This window comes from Chiloscyllium punctatum, chromosome 8 (assembly GCF_047496795.1).
Source record: "Chiloscyllium punctatum isolate Juve2018m chromosome 8, sChiPun1.3, whole genome shotgun sequence".
Classification (NCBI taxonomy): Eukaryota; Metazoa; Chordata; class Chondrichthyes; order Orectolobiformes; family Hemiscylliidae; genus Chiloscyllium; species Chiloscyllium punctatum.
In genome coordinates this window covers 114,449,371-114,469,968 of record NC_092746.1, presented here as the reverse complement: position 1 = coordinate 114,469,968, position 20,598 = coordinate 114,449,371, and the positions used below count along the sequence as shown (strand labels likewise).

At 41.6% G+C, this 20,598-nt stretch overlaps 1 protein-coding gene across 2 annotated transcripts in view; it reads right to left on the bottom strand.

Annotated features, from left to right (window-relative positions):
* Nucleotides 1–20,598, bottom strand: part of obscnb (obscurin, cytoskeletal calmodulin and titin-interacting RhoGEF b) — an 802,448-nt gene that overhangs the window by 678,546 nt on the left and 103,304 nt on the right. For both annotated transcript variants that reach the window (XM_072576281.1, XM_072576282.1), the window contains exons 10-12: nucleotides 18,769–19,044; nucleotides 10,695–10,976; nucleotides 4,795–5,070 (exon numbers count right to left, since the gene is read on the bottom strand). In XM_072576281.1, coding sequence (XP_072432382.1) covers nucleotides 4,795–5,070; nucleotides 10,695–10,976; nucleotides 18,769–19,044 — 834 coding nt within the window. The remainder of the gene's footprint in view (nucleotides 1–4,794; nucleotides 5,071–10,694; nucleotides 10,977–18,768; nucleotides 19,045–20,598) is intronic.

Sequence of the window (20,598 nt, the reverse complement as noted above, 5' to 3'; positions counted from 1 at the left end):
CAGGAATGTCTGTAATTGTCAGGATTTCCCTCTTACCGTTCTTGAAAAGAGGAACAACATTCACCTCTTTCCAATCCTCCGGTAAGACTCCAGTGAGGAGGCAAAGATTTTAGCCATCAGCTTAGCAACCTCCTTTCTCGCTTTCCAGAGCAACGTAGGATAAATCTGGTCTGGCCCTGGGGACTTAACAATCTTATATTTGCTAAATATTCCTGCACATCAACTTGCTCAATCTCGATCTATTTAAGCCTGTTTCCCAGCTCCTTAAATTTCTCATTCACAACAAGGTTCCTTTCCTTAGTGAAAACCAAGGCAAAAAAATTCATTTAGGGCTTCCCGTCTGCTCAGACTCTGCGCACAGTTCCCTACGCTATGCCCGATCAGCCCTGAAAAGGAAACAAGAGTAGTGGAGAAACGTTTGTAGTGGTGTTCCTCAGGGTCATCAGTAATGGAGTTCTTTCCTTTCTGGATATCCATTAACAATATCAATCTTTGCATGCAGGAAACAATTTTAAACTTTGCAAATGACACAAAACTTGAAAAAATTGTAAACTGTGAAGACGACAGTGTTGAGCTCCAAAAAGAGTGAGCATATTGATGGCAGGTGAGATTCAATGCACAGAAACATTTGTTGATGCATTTTGATAGGATGAACAATGAAAGTCATTATGAAATAAGGTTAGAATTCTAAAGGGGTGCAGGAACAGAGGGACTGCTGTAAACGTGTACAGATCACTGAGGTAGGTCAGGTGACATTGCTATGGTGACAGCAGCCGCTGGAGGCTTTAGCAGTCAGCCTCAATGCTGCTGGTGTGTCTGGGCAGAAGTCTGGCAGTCTATGGCATCACAGCTTCTTCGTGATCTGGAGCATGAAAGCAGGTACCGGAGCAGGACTCCAGCCGGACTGTGGGAGCAGGCAGCCCAGGACAGCCAACAGCAAGAGCAGAAGTAGGCAGCCTGGGGTGGCCGGTGGGTAAAGAGTGGGAGCAAGCAGCCCGTGCCAAGCAGCAACAGGCTTCCCATGGCAGTGGCTGTAGTAGAAACAGGCAGCAATGTGATGAGAGCAAAAAGGTAAAAACAATGACTGCAGATGCTGGAAACCAGTGGTGGTGCTGGATTAGTGGTGCTGGAAGAGCACAGCAGTTCAGGCAGCATCCAAGTAGCTTCGAAGTCAACGTTTCGGGCAAAAGCCCTTCATCAGGAATAAAGGCAGTGAGGCTGAAGCATGGAGAGATAAGTTAGAGGAGGGTGGGGGTGGGGAGAAAGTAGCATAGAGTACAATGGGTGAGTGGGGGAGGTGATGAAGGTGATGAGTCAGGGAGGAGAGGGTGGAGTGGATAGGTGGAAAAGGAGATAGGCAGGTCGGACAAGTCCGGACAAGTCATGGGGACAGTGCTGAGCTGGAAGTTTAGAACTAGGGTGAGGTGGTGGATCACTCAGTATTGCCCTTTGTTGAGAAAGGCACTGCTTGTCACTGGCCTGCCAAGTGTTTTTCCTTTCTTTCTGTTGGTGGAGTATAAATAAAGATTAATGCACTCGTTGTTCTTCTCTCTGACTTACACCTGCACATACACAACATGGGTGCTGACGAAAAATTAAGCACTACTGCTGTTTGGCAGTAGTGTGGGGGTTAAAATGTTTTTTTAAAAAATAAACAGGGGATTCAGAATCTCTTCACTTCAGGGGACTGACACTGAGCTGGCTGGCCACACAGCCAGTATACTGCAGGGAAGAAAAAAATATAAACAGGGATCACCTAGTGCAGAGAGGGGAGGGGAGGTCAGTGGACCTCCTCATGGGTCTGCTCCTGGACCTAGCCAGGCTGGCCATAAATGGATCCAGGCAGCGGGCCATGGAGGAGGTCGTTATGGCAGATTGCTTGCTCCTCTTTCACGGTTACGTTCGGGTTCAAGTGCCCCTGGAGAAGGAGCAAGCAGTGTCTACCACCACACGAGATTTTCATGGTGAGGAGGGCAACACAGGGTGTGATGCGTTTTATTTACTCCTCTGATTCTATTTTGATTTGATCCCTGCCCTCCTCCTTGCCTTTTTTTGATCACTTTGCATTGCCCCTTGATAAGGAAAGCACTGCTTGTTACTGACCACTCGGGTTTTTCCTTACTTCCTGCTGGTTATACATAAATAAAGATTTCTGCATTTGTTATTCTTCAGTGTCCTACACCTGCACACACACGACATGGGCACTGGGGAAAGCATAAGCACTGTTTGACAATCGTGTGCGGGTTTATAAAGAAAATAAGAAATAAACAGGGTATTACCTAGTGCGGAGGGTGGAGGGTAGGTCAGATGACCTCCTTGTGGGCCTGATTCTGAGCCTGGCCAAGCTGGCCATAAACAGGTCCAGGCAGGATCAGGAGGTTCAGAAGTCGACGTTTTGAGTGTAACCCTTCTTTAGTATTGGGGATAGCTACAGGTAAAGAGGGAGGCAGGGGCAGGGTGGTGAAGTGGGGATAGGTGGAGGGTATGACCTGGTTGGTAAATAGGAGGAATGAATCCAGTTGGTGGCAGGGAGCAGTGGAAGGGAGGGAGTGGGCTGGGAAGGGAGCCGTGGGAGGGGGAGGGAGGTTATTTGAAATGGGAGAACTGAATGTTGTGTCCTCCTGGCTGTAACATGCCCAGGCAGAAGATAAGGTGCTGTTCCTCCAATAGGAGCTGTGGTTTGTTTTGGCAATGGAGGAGGCCAAGCATGGTCATGTTGGAAAGGGAGTGGTTGGGGAATTGAAACAGGCGGTGACTGGGAGGTCTGATTAGTCCCTGGAGACCTTGCTGCGATGCTCGATGAGCCATTCCCTAAGTTTACTTTCGGTGCAATCAGTTCCACAGGGGCCGACCAGACTTCCCAGTCAGTGCCAATTTCAATTCCTCCAACCACTCCCTATAGCTCAAAAACTTCAACCCTGGCAACATCCTTATAAATCATTTCTGAACTCTTTCAAGTTTTAGAACATTCTTCTTATAGGAGGTAGACCAGAATTGAATGCAGTATTCCAAAAGTGGACTAACCAATGTCATGGACAGCTGCAACATGACCACCTCCGACGCCCCCCCCCCGCCACCAAGTTCGGTACTCAATGCTCTGACCAATAAAGACATACCATATATCTTCTTCACTACTCTGTCTACCTGCAACTCCCTCTAAAGAAGCTATGGACCTGCACTCCAAGGTCTCTTTGTTCAGTGACAGTCTCTAGGATCTTACTTTCATCTATAATCAATAAGGGAATCAAGGGTTATGTGGAAAAGGCTGGAAAGTGTGGAGTTGAGGATTATCAGATCAGCAATGATTCTCATTGAATGGCAGAGCAGACTCGATGGGCTGAATAGCGTACTTTTGCTCCTACGTCTTATAGTCTTATGATTCCACTGAGCTTATATTCACTAGAGTTTAGAAGATTGAGAGGCGATCCAATTGAAATGTCTAAGATTCCTAGACAATTTTATGTAGGAAAGACAATTTCCCAGGTGGGTGGGTCCATAACTCAGGCTCACAGACTCAAGATACAGGTTAGTCTATTTAGGACTGAGATGAAAAACGTTTCTTCACTCAGAGGGTGGTCAATGTGTGAAATCCTTTACCACAGAAGGTAGTAGATACAAGGTTACTGAATATGTTCAAGTGATTGCTGAAGTTTTAGGTGTTGAAGGCATGGAGTATGAAAAGAAAGCAGAAATATGGCAAGAGGTAGAGGATCAGCCATGATCATACTGAATGGCAGACGCAACTGGTCAAATGATCACATCCTGCACCCAGTTACCCAGCTGCATTCACCCTTTTTTCAAGAACTAGGCTGTGTATTAAAGATCTAAACTTTTGCTTAAAGTCAACTAATTGACATAATGATAGGTAAAGAGAAGCAAGATAGCTCCTTTGCCCACATCCAAAGCAGATAAACCAGAGTCTTAACATTTGCCTTGTCCAACATTTGCCATAAGGCTGCCAGCCATGACTGCAGAAATAGAAAACTGTCTTAGTGAACGTCAGCAAATCAAACAGCTAAATTTATTTGCTGCACATGGATCTGAAAGGAGCATAACTGCACCTCCTGACACCACAATAAAGGACCCAATTACCACTATCGCAAAGTCCCTAACTTGAGAATATTGCTGATATACATAATAGAGACTCACAGATGACAAATAACCATGATCCTCACAGGAACACAGGTAAACCACCCAGAGTCTTCAATCTGTTAATTCATTCAATTTGACCAGAAGCAAACTGTTGCTTCAATTCTGATGAAAGACCATTAAACCGAAATGTGGCCCCCAATTTATGAACATTCAAAATCTGACAGTTCATACTTACAAATGACTTCCCATATTAATATCAATTTTAAAGATCCAATGTGCAACTATTTGCTCATATTTACAAATGGCTATTATATATTGTACTGTATAGCATTCCAATTTGCATAAAAGTCGATTTATAAAAGTACTCAACAATGGAAATTGTTCATAACTGGGGAACTGCCTATATCTATTTGCCCATCCACATATGACACCTAAACTAGGATTTCTAACGTCATCTGTTTTTATTTCAGGTTTAAAGCATCCACAGTCTTTTGTTGATGCACCATGATTACACTTGTCTGTTTTTATTCCATATATTTCGATATACTTACCTAAGAAAAAAAAAGACAAATTTCAAGGCATGTCATAATAAAGCAGATCAAACATAATTGGGCCTACATATCTTCCAAATGTTATAGATAAATATTGGAATAATTAAACGGGTAAAAGCAAAATGCAGGATTTTCCTTGAAGCATACTAACCTGAAATCTGAACGTTGAAGGTCAATCTCTCGCCTGCTGCTTCACAAATGTATTCACCTAAATCTTTTAATTCCACATTCTGAATGATCAGTTTTCGAATATTACCATCAGACTCAAGATTAATCTTTTTACTGCTCGTGAGTCGTTTTCCATCTCTAATCCACTTGACATCAGTTTTGGACCGTGTCACTTCACAACTGAGAGTAGCATTCTCTGATCTTCGAACTTTCACTTCCTTCTGAACTGAATCCTTATTGACAAATCCAGTTTCTGGTTCTGCAATCAAGAAACATCAATTGGAATGTCAGATTAAAAATGGTAGATATAAATTTGACCAGATATTTATACATAAAAGCTGAAAACGTGTTGCTGGAAAAGCGCAGCAGGTCAGGCAGCATCCAAGGAGCAGGAGAATCGACGTTTCGGGCATGAGCCCTTCTTCAGGACTCTTCTTCGGGCTCGTGCCCGAAACGTCGATTCTCCTGCTCCTTGGATGCTGCCTGACCTGCTGCGCTTTTCCAGCAACACATTTTCAGCTCTGATCTCCAGCATCTGCAGTCCTCACTTTCTCCTAGAAGATTTATACATAAAACGAAAGGTTTGATAAAAGATTAATAAAGTAATGCATCTAATATACAAAGATACAAGATAAGCATTCCCAAGTACCAACTTGGTGCAGAATTCATCATACCCCATTAAGAGACTAAAACTAAAAGACTATTCTTCGTATGGTGAAAGAAAACTGAATACCGAGAAGGAAATGGTTAAGGAAACAGGTACAAAAAATGGTTATGAGTGTGTTTTGACTATGTAATAACTTCCCTATCTTAAAAGCTTGGAAAAGAAAATTGTAAAAGCTAAAGAATTGCTTCAGGCTCCACCACTGAATTGTTCAAATGTTATACTCTTTTTTTCTGCCTTAATAACATGATATGAAACCCTTAGAAATTTATTTTATCACAAGATGAATTTCTGCCCCAAAGTAATCACTACTGTATTCATTATATCTTCCACCTCCACTCCTATCTAATACCAACGTATGTTGATGTTGAAATAACTCCACAGAATCTGGTATCCCTTCACTAACTCACACTTTATTTATACATGGAAACTCCTTGACACAATCCAGCTCCCTCATAGCCATCTCTCAGTGTAAACAGAATGTCTGACACTCCTGTTTTTTTTTCGTTTTTTTTCTCTTTTTTCTTTTTTTTTAAGGGGGAAAACACCCGAGTGGTCAGTGACAAGCAGTGCCCTTCACATCAAAGGGCAATGTTGTGTGAATCTCCTATTTATTTACTCCTCTGTTAATTTTTTTTTGGTAGCGTTTATTTTTTTCCCCAGCAGCCATGGTGTGTGTATCTCCTGTTTATTTTTTTTTCTCTCTTTTTCTTTTTTTTTTGCTGTGTGAGATTCCTGTTTATTTTTTTTTATCTTTTCTTTTTAAACCCCCACACTACCGCCTAACTGTGGTAGTGCTTATTTTTTCCCCAGCTCCCATGGTGTGTGTGTGTGTAGATGTGCGACACAGTGAAAGACACAAAGTGCATGAATCTTTATTCAATTTCCACCACCAGGAAGATAGGAAAAACACCCGAGTGGCCAGTGACAAGCACTGCCCTTCAAACCAAAAGGGCAATGCTGTGTGATCAAAACAGTGATGGGGAGGGTAGGGACTAAATCAAAATAGAGTTGGAGGGAGAAATAATGCACTCCACTCCCTGCGGCGCCCACCTCTCCCTGAACGACTCCAGGGTGTTGTTGGACACCGCGTGCTCCTTCTCCAAGGACACCCGGGCTCTAACGTAACCCCGGAAGAGGGGCAGACAGTCGGCCCTAACGACCCCCTCCACGGCCCGCTGCCTGGACCTGTTGATGGCCAGTTTGGCAAGGCCCAGGAGCAGACCCACAAGGAGGTCTTCGGACCTGCCCTCCCTCCTCCGTACCGGGTGCCCGAAGATCAGGAGCGTGGGACTGAAGTGCAGCCAAAAGCAGAGGAGAAGGTTTTTAAGAAAATCAAAAAGGGGACACTCCTGTTTTTATCTGGCAGCCAGGGCTTTCTGATTGGACCAGATTAAGAGCCCCAGTCAGAGAACACGTATTCTATGACATGCACCTGGCATTCCTGAAGAAGGGCTCATGCCCGAAACATCGATTCTCCTGCTCCTTGGATGCTGCCTGACCTGCTGCGCTTTTCCAGCAACACATTTTCAACATCCACCTGGTTAACCTTGTTAGTCACTACAAATCTTACCTGTGCTTTCACAAAAATTCAAATTTAATTTTTCTATTAGTCTCCCTCATTATCAGCCTCTAATTAACTTTTCTCCGCAGATTGTAGTCATCCAGAACTCCACTATGCATAATCAGCAAGCCACCCAAAGCTTGAAATCAAAAATCCATCTTTATGTTTAGATCCGTTTATGAATTTGCCTTTGTACCTGTAAAACATCTGCAAGCAGCATAATCTTTTGCAAATTCAGCCCTCCTAATTCCAGTCCCTTATATATTCCTAGCATCAAATCACAATTGACAGGGCTTCCTCTAGTCATCTTAAGTAAATTTTCCTATTTTTAGGCCGTGTTTATTTGATTGAGATTAATAATGCCCATTCCACCATACCTCATAGCACTTTTGCTGAAGCAAATGTAACCCTTCACCACATTAATTTAGCATCTGAGCTCTATGATGCCCTTCCCCATGCAATGGCACAACTGGAGAGGCTGAAGAACGTGTCACCACTGGGACCTAAGGGCATTCAAGCATCCCAGAGGAATCTTGTAGCGCAGTGGTTGCATCCCTTTTTCTGAGCCAAAAGATCCAGGTTCAAGTCCTATCTGCTCTGAATAGGTTGATTTAAAAAAAGTATAGAGCTTAAAAATGTGTTGCTGGAAAAGCGCAGCAGGTCAGGCAGCATCCAAGGAGAAGGAGAATCGACGTTTTGGGCATAACCACCTGCACCAACCAACCCAACCACACCGTAGCGGAACACTTTAACTCCCCTTCCCACTCCGCCAAGGACATGCAGGTCCTTGGCCTCCTCCATCGCCAGACCATGGCAGCACAACGCCTGGAGGAAGAGCGACTCATCTTCTGCCTAGGAACCCTCCAGCCACAGGGGATGAATGCGGATTTCTCTAGCTTCCTCATTTCCCCTCCCCCCACCTTTTCTCAGTCCCAACCCTCAGACTCAGCACCGCCTTCTTGACCTGCAATCTTCTTCCCGACCTCTCCGCCCCCACCCCCTCTCCGGCCTATCACCCTCACTTTAACTTCCTTCCATCTATCGCATTCCCAACACCCCTCCCCCAAGTCCCTCCTCCCTACCTTTTTTCTTAGCCTGATTTGCACACCCTCCTCATTCCTGAAGAAGGGCTTATGCCCAAAACGTCGATTCTCCTGTTCCTTGAATGCTGACTGACCTGCTGCGCTTTTCCAGCAACACATTTTTAAGCTCTGATCTCCAGCATCTGCAGTCCTCACTTTCTCCTAGTTAAAAAAAGTATATAAAGCAGAGCCAGACAGGCTCTTGTGGTGTGATGATAGAGTCCCCATCTCTGAGCCAGGAGGCCCATGTTCAATTCCCACCCATTCCAGAGGTGTGCAATATCTCTTTGAACAATGTGATTAGAAAACCAATTGCTTGTACTTTGAGGGCTGTTGTGGCACAGCAGTAGTGTTCCTGCCTCTGAACCAAGAGCCCTGGGTTCAAGTCTTGCCTACTGCAGAGGTGTGTAATAACAACTCTGAACAGGCTTATTTAAATAAAAACATAAAGCAGAGCCAGGCTAGAGTTCTTGTGCAGTGATAGTGTTCCTACCTCTGGACCAGGAAGCTCAGGTTCAAGATCCTGGCAAAAGTGAGGACTACAGATGCTGGAAACCAGAGTTTAGATCAGTGGTGCTGGAAAAGCACAGCAGGTCAGGCAGCATTTGAGGAGCAGGAAAATCGACGTTTTGGGAAAAAGCCCTTCATCAGGAATAGAGGCAGGAAGCCTTCAGGGTGGAGAGATAAATGGGCCCATTTATCTCTCCACCCTGGAGGCTTTCTGCCTCTATTCCTGATGAAGGGCTTTTGCCCGAAACATCGATTTTCCTGCTCATCAGATGCTGCCTGACGTGCAGGTTCAAGACCCAGCCTGTTCCAGAGGTGAGTGACAGCATCTCTGCACAGGTTGATTACAAACTAAGAAAATAAGATTAGAAACTAAGATAAAGCAAACCAGGAGGCTCTCACGGTACAGTGGCAGTGTCAACAACTCTGAGCCAGTCCCACCTGCTCCAGAGATGTGCAATGAATTTTCTGAACAAGTTGATTTAAAAATCTTTTTAAAAAGCAGACCCAGGGATGGATTCTGCAGAACTGTTTGCCCCAGGCTAGGTCTAGCTTATGTATATTCAACATGTTCAACAATAAATGATGTTCCTTTCCAGTTGAGTTATTATAGTTTGATGGTTTCTCTTGTTCCAGCATCACCAGTATCTACTGTTCCATCTATTTTGAACATTCTCTATCCCCCCTCTCTTTGTCTCATTGCAGGGAAAATTAGTCCAGCACCTCCAGTTTCCACAGCACCTCAAGTGAGGTGTATGTAATCCCCTGACTTGAGCTGCATGGCTGACTGCGGCCCAAACCTCATACAGCAATTCTGGTAGAATCGGACTAACCATGCCCAAACCCTGGACTGGAATCAGATCAGCCCCTAGACGGACTGTGGTTGTACTCTCACTGACTGTAGGTCCTTTTGAGCCCATTAAGAATTGATATTTAGAGATAGCTATGTACTTGATGCACATGCAGTGTGATTCCTGTGAACAGTGCTGGCACACACTATACATATAACATTGACACAGCACATTGCCATACAGCAAAATGTACACCTCTTTGACTCTTCAGTGTTCCCCACCATGACAAACTGCCTTTCCCCCCTCTGCACTGAAAAGCAATGCAAGTCACAAAAAATGGTACCCCTCCAAATATGGGCAAAGCTAATGAGTGCAACAAATGAAGTCAAGAGCCACAAAATGTAACCTGTGTAGATAAATAAGATGCTTTTATCCCTGCACGCAAAGCATCCTGGCAGAAGCATGCAAACTATGTCCCTGGCATAGTCCTGAAGGTGGTGTAATTTAGATTGAGAAAGCATGATCTTGTGGTAAACTTGGTGGTTTGACAATGCCAATTTGTACAGTGTTATGAAGAGTGCCAGGGATGTTGTGGTGAAGACAGAAATGGATGAATGTGTGGAGATACAAGCAGCGAGCTCCTGCCATCAGGTAACCATTCTGACTTTCATGCGAGAGACTGGCACTGTCTAGTTTCAAAACATTGGTAGTGTCATATAAATGAAGCAAGTTGTTCGAATCGTGAAATGCAAATGCATGGAATTAAGGTGGCTTATTAGTGGGTTTATGAAGTCACCATTTAAAGATTAAGGGAAATTTTTTCTCCACGAGATTCCAACTTTATCATTCTTGTCATTCTTTTCCTAATTTTCTCACCAATGACACTGCCTTAAAGGGAACAGAAAATTCTGTCCCAAGTTTATACTCTTCAGATTTGCACCTATCCACCTTTTCTTTAAGTTCTTTCTTTAAAAAAACAACTCTTTTCCTAGCCTTCTAAACTCTCCTTGTTTGGTTGAAGTTTTTATATATCACCCATACCTCTGAGTAATTCTTTGGGATAATTCCCTAAAATAAAGGTATTACACAGGTCCTACTTACATTTTCAAAGCCAGGTGAAAGCAGAAGACAAAGATTAGGGAGACAGTTCTTATGGATAGTCAAGAAGGAAAAGCTCTAAGGAACCCCAACCATATGTCAGAAAAACGTAATCCAAGAGATAATTAGACTTTGAAAAACCTTTGGTGAACATAAAAGTCAACATTCATTACTGACCTGTAACCTGAACGTGGAATGTCAATTTCTCTCCAGCTGCTTCGCAGACATAATTGCCTCCATCCACTAATTTTGCATTCTGAATAATAAGTCTTCGTATTCTACCATCAGATTCAACTTTAACTTTCTGACCGGAACTGAGAATTTTTCCACTTTTGGACCATTTGACCTCAGTTTTGAGATGTGATACTTCACAGCTGAGAATAGCATTTTCCGATGTTCGAACCTTTACCTCTCTCTGAACTGATTCTTTATTGGCGAACACTGGTTCTGGTTCAAGTTCTGCAAACAAAATAGTTTCCAATAATAACCAAGATCAAGAACTTTTTAGAGGAGGAAATGTTATTTGGCTGAAGAAAATCAACTCTTAGAACAGTTAATTCAACCTGGCCAAGTTCCCCTCACACGTTCCATCTTATAAGAATATTAGACAATTAGACTTTCAATCGTGTTATCTTCAGTGTGCTTCCAATATAACTTATTCATACATACTGCATGAGAAGAAGTTTCTCTCATGTCTTCTTACACCCAAAACTCAAGAGTTAAACTGAATTATTTTTAAGGGACTTGGAAAGACAGAAAATGTTGAGGAAACAGGGAGGGTGCAGAAGGACTTGGACATGCCCATGTAGGCAAAGAAGTGGCAGATGGAATACAATATAGGAATGTGTGAGATTATGCACTTCAGTAGGAAGAAGAGGGGTCAATTATAGGGAAAGGTTTCAAAAACCTGAAGCACAAAGGATCGAGAGTGTAGTGCTGAAAAAGCACAGCAGGCCAGGCAGCATCTGAGGAGTAGGAGAATCAACGTTTCAGGCATAAGCCCTTCATCAGGAATGATGAAGAACAAAGGGACTTGGGAGTGCTGGTTTAGGATTCTCTTAAGATTAATATGCAAGTCCATTTGTAATTAGGAAGGCAAATGCAATGCTTGCATTCATTTCAAGACTGAAAAGAGCAGAGATGTACTGTTGAGGCTATATAACACCCTCCTCAGACAAGTTTTGGAATATTGTGAGCAGTTTTGGGCACAGAATTGAAAGAAGGATGTGCTAGGTTTTCAAGAATGATCCCTGGAATGGAGGGCTTGTCAAATGAGGTGCAGTTGAGAACTTTGGGTCTGTACTCAACGGTGTTTAGATATATAATGATGGGGGGATCACACTGAAACTTACAAGAAATAATGAGAAGCCTGAATAGAGTGAACATGGAAACGATGCTTCCACTGGTAGGAATTCTTGAACCAAGGGTACAGTTTCAGAGTGAAGGGATGACCTTATAGAACTAAGATGAGGAAGAATGGTGAATCTGTGAAACTCACTGTCACAGAAGGCTAGATAGGCCAAGCCTTTGGGTGTCTTTAAGGCTGAGATACACAGATATTTGGTTATTAAGGGGATCAAAGGTTACAGGGAGAAAATAGGAGGATGAGATTGAGAAATATATTAGCCATGATCGAATAGTGAAGCAGACTCAAATGGGCAAAATGGCCTAATTCTGCTCCTATATCTTACGGTCTTATGGTCAGACACAAAGCAAGAAAGCTTAGCATAGTTATTTGCAGGCTTCAATCAAGTCAAGTGACTCTTCAGTCAGGGGGACCTGGAACAGTAAGACAAGACCAGTCCTTGTCGGGTGACATCAAAGTCAAAATCCTCCCCCAATAAGGAGTGAGCCAAATGACAGGAAGCATGCTATCCATCTTCAGTTTTTCTCCCCTATTTTCCTGTTTTCCTCCTGGAATGAGAGAGCGAGGCAGGTATTACAATAGATGAAAGAGGCAGATATTACAGGAGATGAAAGCGAATGCCACAGCTGTTACTTTCAGTTCAGGTGGGTAAAACTCCTGACCAAGTGAGTAGGCAATACAAAGGGATTGTAGGGATGTTGGGGCTGGGGCGACTGACATAACTGAGGAAAATATTGCAGTCAATAATGAGACTGGTAGAGAATGAGCCTTCATAGATGGTACAGTAGCAAAGATAGAGTGAGCATAAGGTATCACACCATCAGAAGATGGTTGCACTTACCCTGATGGACTAATACTGGGCATTGATCATCTTTCTACATCGCTGCATATTCCTCCAGATGACTGAGACTGCTTTAGCCCAGGTGACAAACTGGCACCAGGCCTACATGATGAAGGGCTTTTGCCCAAAATGTCGATGTTCCTGCTCCTTGGATGCTGCCTGACCTGCTGTGCTTTTACAACACCACTCTAATCCAGACCAAGATAGCATGGCCTGCACTGTTATTCCTTGGATGAGGTGCAAATTCCATATTGGCAACACCTCATCCAGGACATCCATGACCCTGCTCGCAAAGCACAATTGCCAAATTTACTGTCAGCCACATTTAGGGCAAATGTTAAGAACAATGCAGGGCAGCTCCGGACTGATAGTGCTTACATTAGAACTTAAGAGGTAAGAGCAAGAAAAGTAAATCAGCCCCTCAAGCCTTCTTCACTATTTAATACGATCACAGTTGATCTCAACTCTGTCTCAATTCCACTTTTTCTGCCCACTCCCCATAACCCTTTAACTTATTGCTAATTAAAAATATTTTCTCCTTCTTACATGCAATCACAGTTCCAGTTTAACAAGGTGACTTAAATTCATTAAGGTGTTAGGTACAGGGATATTAGTGTGAATATTATATGAGTGGTGTTTTGAGAACTGCATCTGGGTGTTTGGGCACTAAACTTACATAAAAGCTGTGTTGTTTCTTTTCAGTTCATGAAACAGTATTCTGGATCAATAATATTATAATAATGAATAAATAAAGAACTGTGGATGCTAGAGATATGAAAACAAAAAAGTAAAATTGCAGATGAAACTGATGAAGAGCTACAAGATTCAAAATGCTAACTCTGCTTTTCACCCCACAGACGCTGCCAGACCTACTGAGTTTTGCCAGCAATTTCTGTTTTTGTTATACTATTATTGCGTGATTAAAATCCTTGAATTTGTATTATAAGTAGATAGAATAATCTAAACTATGTTATCTTTTTAATAAACTTGCTTTTTGTTGTTAAAGCAAAATCAATAGCCTATGGTTCAGCAAGGGACCAGAGCATTAAAATCCCAAAACAAGTTATGATCTATCAAGCTGGATTTCTGTCTGGAACCTGACTTGTCTGACAATAGTCTCTGCTGGGATCATAGCTTGCTTAAGTTGCACAGGAAAGACAAATTATTCTTAACTTTAATAAATGCAGAGGAAAGAGTGCTTTATGAATAATTATTTTTCTGTTACTGACATAATTGCTTTGTCCTGAGTAGCAGTCAGCCAGGCAAATTGGTCATTTTGGTGGTCTTTTGGGATTTTATGTTTATAGATTTTTTTGATAGCTTGTAGAAAAGTGGAGCATAATTATTGTGCACTCTTCCCAGTTAAGAAGTCACAAACGTTGGGGGACCAGAGTCTGGAAGCTTTTGAACACGGATAACGCAAGTTTCGATGTGGAGTTAGTGTGAGTGGTAAAGAATAAATTAACAGATGTCAGATTTCTCATATGATGGCATTCAAAGCAGCTAAAACCATCCTGCAGTTTCAACAGATATCCCTGGTGAATTTACAGGAATAACAAAAGCTAGACTGCTCAAATTGGCAAATAAATTAGAGGTAGAATTGACATCCAGAACTAAGAAGGTAGATGTAATTGAAATACTGGCAAAGCAACTAAGACTAGATGAAGTACAGGAGGAACTAAGTATGCCAAATGGTAAGTCACTTGAGTTAGCAAGGGTTCAGTTACAGTTAAGAGCCGAAAATGTGTTGCTGGAAAAGCGCAGCAGGTCAGGCAGCATCCAAGGAACAGGAGAATCGACGTTTCGGGCATGAGCCCTTCCTGAAGAAGGGCTCATGCCCGAAACGTCGATTCTCCTGCTCCTTGGATGCTGCCTGACCTGCTGCACTTTTCCAGCAACACATTTTCAGCTCTGATCTCCAGGATCTGCAGTCCTCACTTTCTCCTTCAGTTACAGTTAAAGCAGCTTGAATATGAGAAAGAGGTAAAGCAGTTCAAAATAGAATAAGAAAAAGCTTTGGAATCAAAAAGACTGGAAAAAGAAATGATAACGCAGGAAATGAAACTGAGAAAACTTGAGCATGAATTTCAGAGAGAAAGGGAATAGAGGCAAGAGATAGAGGATACCAGCTTAAAATGATACAGTTTAAAAAAAAGACATCTGACACTGACAAAGACTCTGCTGGGGAAAATCCTAGTCATCATTTATAGTCCAATAAGAAATCTCTTCATTTTGCACAGCTTCTAGCAGAATTGCCTGAAAAGGATAGGGATTCATTTTTTATGTTTGTTGAAAAAATAGCAAAGCAAATAAAGTTACTGAAGAAAAACTGGACTCTACTGCGCACAGCAAGTAATTAGGTAAAGCACAGGAAATCTATGTTTCACATCAGAGGAAGATTCCATTTATTATGATGCAGTGAACTGGCTACTCTGGTTGATATAAATTCGTTCTTAAAACATAAAGACAAAAGTTAAAAAATCTGAGGAAACAGACTGAGCAAACCTATATTTGAATTTCAAAGCAGTTCTGACAGATGGATGCGGGCATCAGGAGTAATACTATATGAAGCTCTGAGAAAAATCATTCTACTGAAAACTCACTAGCTTTTGTAATTTGAAGTCAGAGCGAGGATCCAGAGGGTGGCAGATACTAAACAGGCAGCAGTGACTGATGATGATGAGTTGATCCATAACGGTGGCTCAGTGGTTAGCAGTGTTACCTCACAGCACCAGGGTCCCGGGTTTGATTCCAACCTCAGGTAACTGCCTGTCTGGAGTTTGCACATCCTCCGTGTCTGTGTGGGTTTCCTCCAGGTGCTCCAGTTTCCTCCCACAGTCCGAAAATGTGCAGGTTAGGTGAATTGGCCGTGCTTAAATTGTCAATTAGGTGCATTAGTCAGAGGGAAAAGGGGTTTGGGTGGGTTACTCTTCGGAGGGTTAGTGTGAACCTATTGGGCTGTAGTGAATCTAATGTAATCAAACTAAACCTTTTTCCATCACCCTATAAACTCGAGAGGGACAGAGGAAGGGAGAGTGAAAGGAAAACAAGTAACCAGGGTAAAGAAAGGATAGTTGGGAAAGCCCCAAGATCCTCTCCTCATCAGAAAACAAGGTGGAGGTAAAAATCAAAAGCCATACATATTTATTTTTGTTTCTTATGGTCGTAAGGCCTATTCTCACAAAGATTCACAGGATTTGGAAAAACAATTAGGTTTATTACAATTTGCTATATTACCAGAGATTCCCCAAATGAATTTAATAGGATCAGTCCATCCAAACCTATCCATGGTCATGAGATAAGAGATCTGTTAAGATATTGATTACTACGAGACTTTAAGGCATAAAAAGTACACTCAATGTTGGATTATATGTCCATGCTTCCCAAGAAAATCACAAGAAAAGGCAAACATTATACATCTAGGATGTTTCAAACAGGAGACAAAGACTTAGTTTTCGTATCATTACAAAGTGAATCTTTGAAAGTGAGATTCAGTAGTCCAAAACATTAGTGAGGAAGGTTAGTAAAGTGACTTACCTGGTAGATGATCCCCATTGCAAGAAGAAGAATCGGAAAGTCATGTGAACATATTAAAGTGATATAATCATAGGAAGGACAGTGGGAAAGAGCAAGTATACCACATTTGATTTTATTATTGTCAATATGTACCGAGATACAATGAAAAGTACTGTTTTGCATGCTATCCAGGCAAATCATACCCTACATAATTACATAAGGGTAATAGAACAAAATGAGAATATAGTGTTACAGCGGCAGAGAAGATGCAAAGAAAGATTAACTTTAATATATGAGAAGTTTGTTCAAAAGTCTGATAACAGCAGGGAATAATGCTAAGAGAAATGGATGATGACAGAGACAGTAAAGATGAGGTAGAAGGTGAGATATACCATTTCCAGAGTAAACATCCTCGATTTGAATGATGAATGGTTTAGTTATTGTCACCTCTATCTTGAAGATACAGTGAAAGGTGTTTTGTTGCCACAATCCAGCACAGTTTTGAGGCACAATATGGTTAAACAAATTACTTTAATAAGATTTCATCTTCTATTCAAATTGGGGTCTCAAACATGGCTTCAGAGTTTCTGCAAGGTTTCCTCAATGTGTTCGGATTCTCAAAAAGTCCTGCTCTAGGAACAGCAACAACTACGCTGACGCCTCAGGAAACCCAGACCCTGCTCCTGCCACCATCTTGCCAACACTGCTAAGAGTCCAAGCTCTGGGTCTATCACCACCGAGAGTTCAGGCTCCAGTCATCAGCACCGCTGCCAGGAGTCCTGGTCCACGCTACTGACACTGCAGCCACCACCTCACCTACACCACTTCAGCCTCAAAGCTGAAGAAGAAAGGAAGAAGATTAAAAAAAAGATGAGAAAGAGAAACACAATGCAGCAGCATGGAGTGGATGGGCTCCGGCGAGCCCGAACACTACCTACCACGTCAGCAATTTCAACTAACCAACATTGACATACTAGGACATTTAGATAATGGAGTTTTGTACTTTGAGGAAGGACAACATGAACATCTAATAAGGTTTTTAAAGAGATTCAAGGAAATCTGTAGAGATATACCAGTATGTACTATGTTAGCTAGACAAGATAAGATTGCAGGGGAACTAGTAGCTATAAAATAACATCCTGATTCGTTAAGCCTGGAACATCACCAAGAAAATTAAACCTAGCTAAAGCAGCAGGAGTTCACTAATGGTGTTAGTTTCTAAATGAGATGGGTCAAATGGATTATCCATAGATTACAGAAAAATAAATTCAATAATGAAAACAAACTTATACACAATTCACTGATTTTTGGAAGAGATTATGGTTCAGCCCACGAGGAAACAGACAATTTTAGTAATGCGAGCTGAAGTATCAATTTTAGCCTAAGTAATACTTCACTGTTCTTCTTTGAATGATACCATGCGACCTGTAAGTCCATCTGAAAGAGCAGTTGAGGTCTTATTTTAGCATCTCATCCGTAACAAAGAACATTATGTGCACAGAACTCCTTTAGTAATGCACTGTGTCACCTTATTTATGTCCTCATATCTTGAAAATGAGGCTTGAACCTACAATCATTTATCTCAGAGGCAGGGTAAAGGATTACCTCTAATTCAAAACTGACAAAAATCCTCCAAATGTGTTCTTAAAACAAAAAAAACGCAATTAAAACAGACCTTCTTAAGGAAATTCTGACAGGCCTATAATAATTAGAAAAATATTATTTCTTTGTAATACATATGGGTATTAATACCAATCTGCATATCTTCCATTTTCCAAGAGCTACGCAGCCTACTAAGAATGTAAATGTTTGTCTGAAAATTAGCTAAACAAAATATTGGATAAAGAGAAACAAGAAACCCTTTTTCAATGCTGAACCTAGCACTAAGCCCTTTGCTCATGTAAATGAAGGGCCTAACACTTGCTCTGTTTAACAATGGTGTGTCGTGATATAGCCAGCCACAATTGCATTCGTGGGAAGTTGCTCTACTGACTGCTGGCAGATCATGAAACTAAATTCATTTCCTAATTGTGGATCATTTATGTAGAAGCATCAGTGAACTCCTGATTCCACAGTGCAATCACCACTAAAAATTCCAAGTAAACATTTAGTACTAAGTTGCTGATTTTCATGATACAGGTCACAAATGACAAAGATGCTTCACAGGACCATAGTAAACCATTCAGATTCTTCAGTCAGTTTATCCAAACATAGTGGTGTCAATCTCTACCTCAATTCTGACGAAAGATCATCAACCTGAAATTATTTCTCTCCTCACAAATGATGCCTAACCAGCTGAGTATTACCAACATTATCTGTGTATTTTCAGACTCGAAGCAGCTGCTTCCTTTTGCTTTTATCTACATGCTTTTATTCCATATATCTTGATACACGTAAGTAGCATAAATGACTAATTTCAAATTATCTTGAGATAAAGAGAACCAAAAAAAGGTCCTATATAGTTACAAAATTTGTACAAATGTTACAAATGAATACTGGAATAATTAAAGGAGTATAAAATGTCAGACCTGTAACCTGAATGTTGAAGGTCAGTTTCTCTCCAGCTGCCTCACAAATGTATGCACCGCAATCTTTTGACTCCACATTCTGAACAGTAAGCTTTCGAATTTTACCATCAGATTTGAGTTTCACCTTTCCACTCTTACTGAGTAGTTTTCCATCTCTGAACCATTGGACCTCAGTTTTGGGGTGTGACACTTCACAGCTAAGAGTAACATTTTCTGATTGTCGAACTTTCACTTCCTTCTGAACTGAATTTTTGTTCACAAATCCAGTTTCTGGTTCTAAAATAAAGAAAAATTAATTAGTATTTTGGAATGAGAAGTGGTTGAGACAAACTTGACCAGTGATGAGAGTTTTAAATTGGAAAGTTTTGATATTTTTCAAAAATATTTTGTAATATCCAGATAATAATGTATTTAATGAACGAAAATGTTTAATCGGAATGCTTTTCCAAACTCCAAGTTAGGCCAGAATTCACCTTGACTCACCTTGACTCATCACCAAAGTGATGAGAGAAAAAATATTTTCACTCAAGTGGTCTGGAATGGCAATGCCCTGAAGTGTGATGGGGGCAGGTTCAATCAAGACATTCAAAAAGACATTGGATGATCAGTTAAATTGAAACAATGTTAAAGGTAATTTAAATTAGTTCAGAAAAGATTTACAAGGATATTACTGGAATTTGAGAGTTTGAGCTATAGGGAAAGGCTGAATAGGCTGGGAATATTTTCCCTGTAACGTCGAAGGCTGAGGGATGACCTTATAAAGATTTATAAAATCAGGAGGGGCATGGATAGGGAGAATATCCAAGTTCTTTTTCCCAGGACAGGGGAGTCCAAAACTCGAAGGCAAAGCTTGATAGGGACAGGGGAAAGATTTAAAAGGGACCTGAGAGATAACTTTTTCATGCAGACGTAGTGCTTGTGTGGAATGAGCTATCAGAGGAGGTGGTGCAAGCAGGTACAATTACAACATTTAAAAGGCATCTGGATGGGTACATGAATAAGAAAGATTTACAGGGGGATAGGCCAAGTGTTGGCAAATGGGGTTGGTCAGTTTAGTATATCTGGTTGGCGCGAACAAGTTGGACCGAAGGTTCTGCTTCTATACTCTTATATGACTCTAAAACTGGTCTATGATCAGGGACAGGTGGGTGTAATTGCAAGAAAGATAGATATGGTGACCCAAGGAGTTGCATTTGAGAAAACTCACCTCCCACTACTGTCTTATAACCTGATCAAATGAGACAGGATGCTCCAGGGAGGATGAGCAATCTAAAAATGTAGTTATGTTAGGGCCATTATAATTGGGGTCATAAATTCCGTTCTCTGTATCCGTTAGAATAAGTCCTGAAGGCACAGTTGCTTGGTGCTAGTGTTAAGGACAATTCATCGAGCTGAAGAAGAACTTGGGAGTAGGTGTGCACAGTGGCAGTTATTGTCATCCATGGTAGAACTACAATGAAGGTTCACTTCATGGGGGACTGACACCAGTACTGGGATAGAAGGGAGTTGTTCCAGCAGAAAGGGTTTCCTTGAACCATGCTGGGACCAGTGTCTTGTCGAACCAAATAATTAGGGACATAGAGGCTATAGTTAGGTTTTAAACTAATCAGTAGGAGAAGGATTTGTGACAGGCGAAATGCAGACGCACAAAGCAAAAGATTACAGTACAGCTATTTTGATAATGATATTCACAGCAGGGCAGGAGAGACAGAGAGTTCGAACAGCAGTAAATAGATTGAAAGGGGGAAGAAATGATAAAAAGGCAAATTATTGGCTCTTTTAACATATGTGAATGCACACAGCATTCAGAACAAAATAGAAGAATTAACA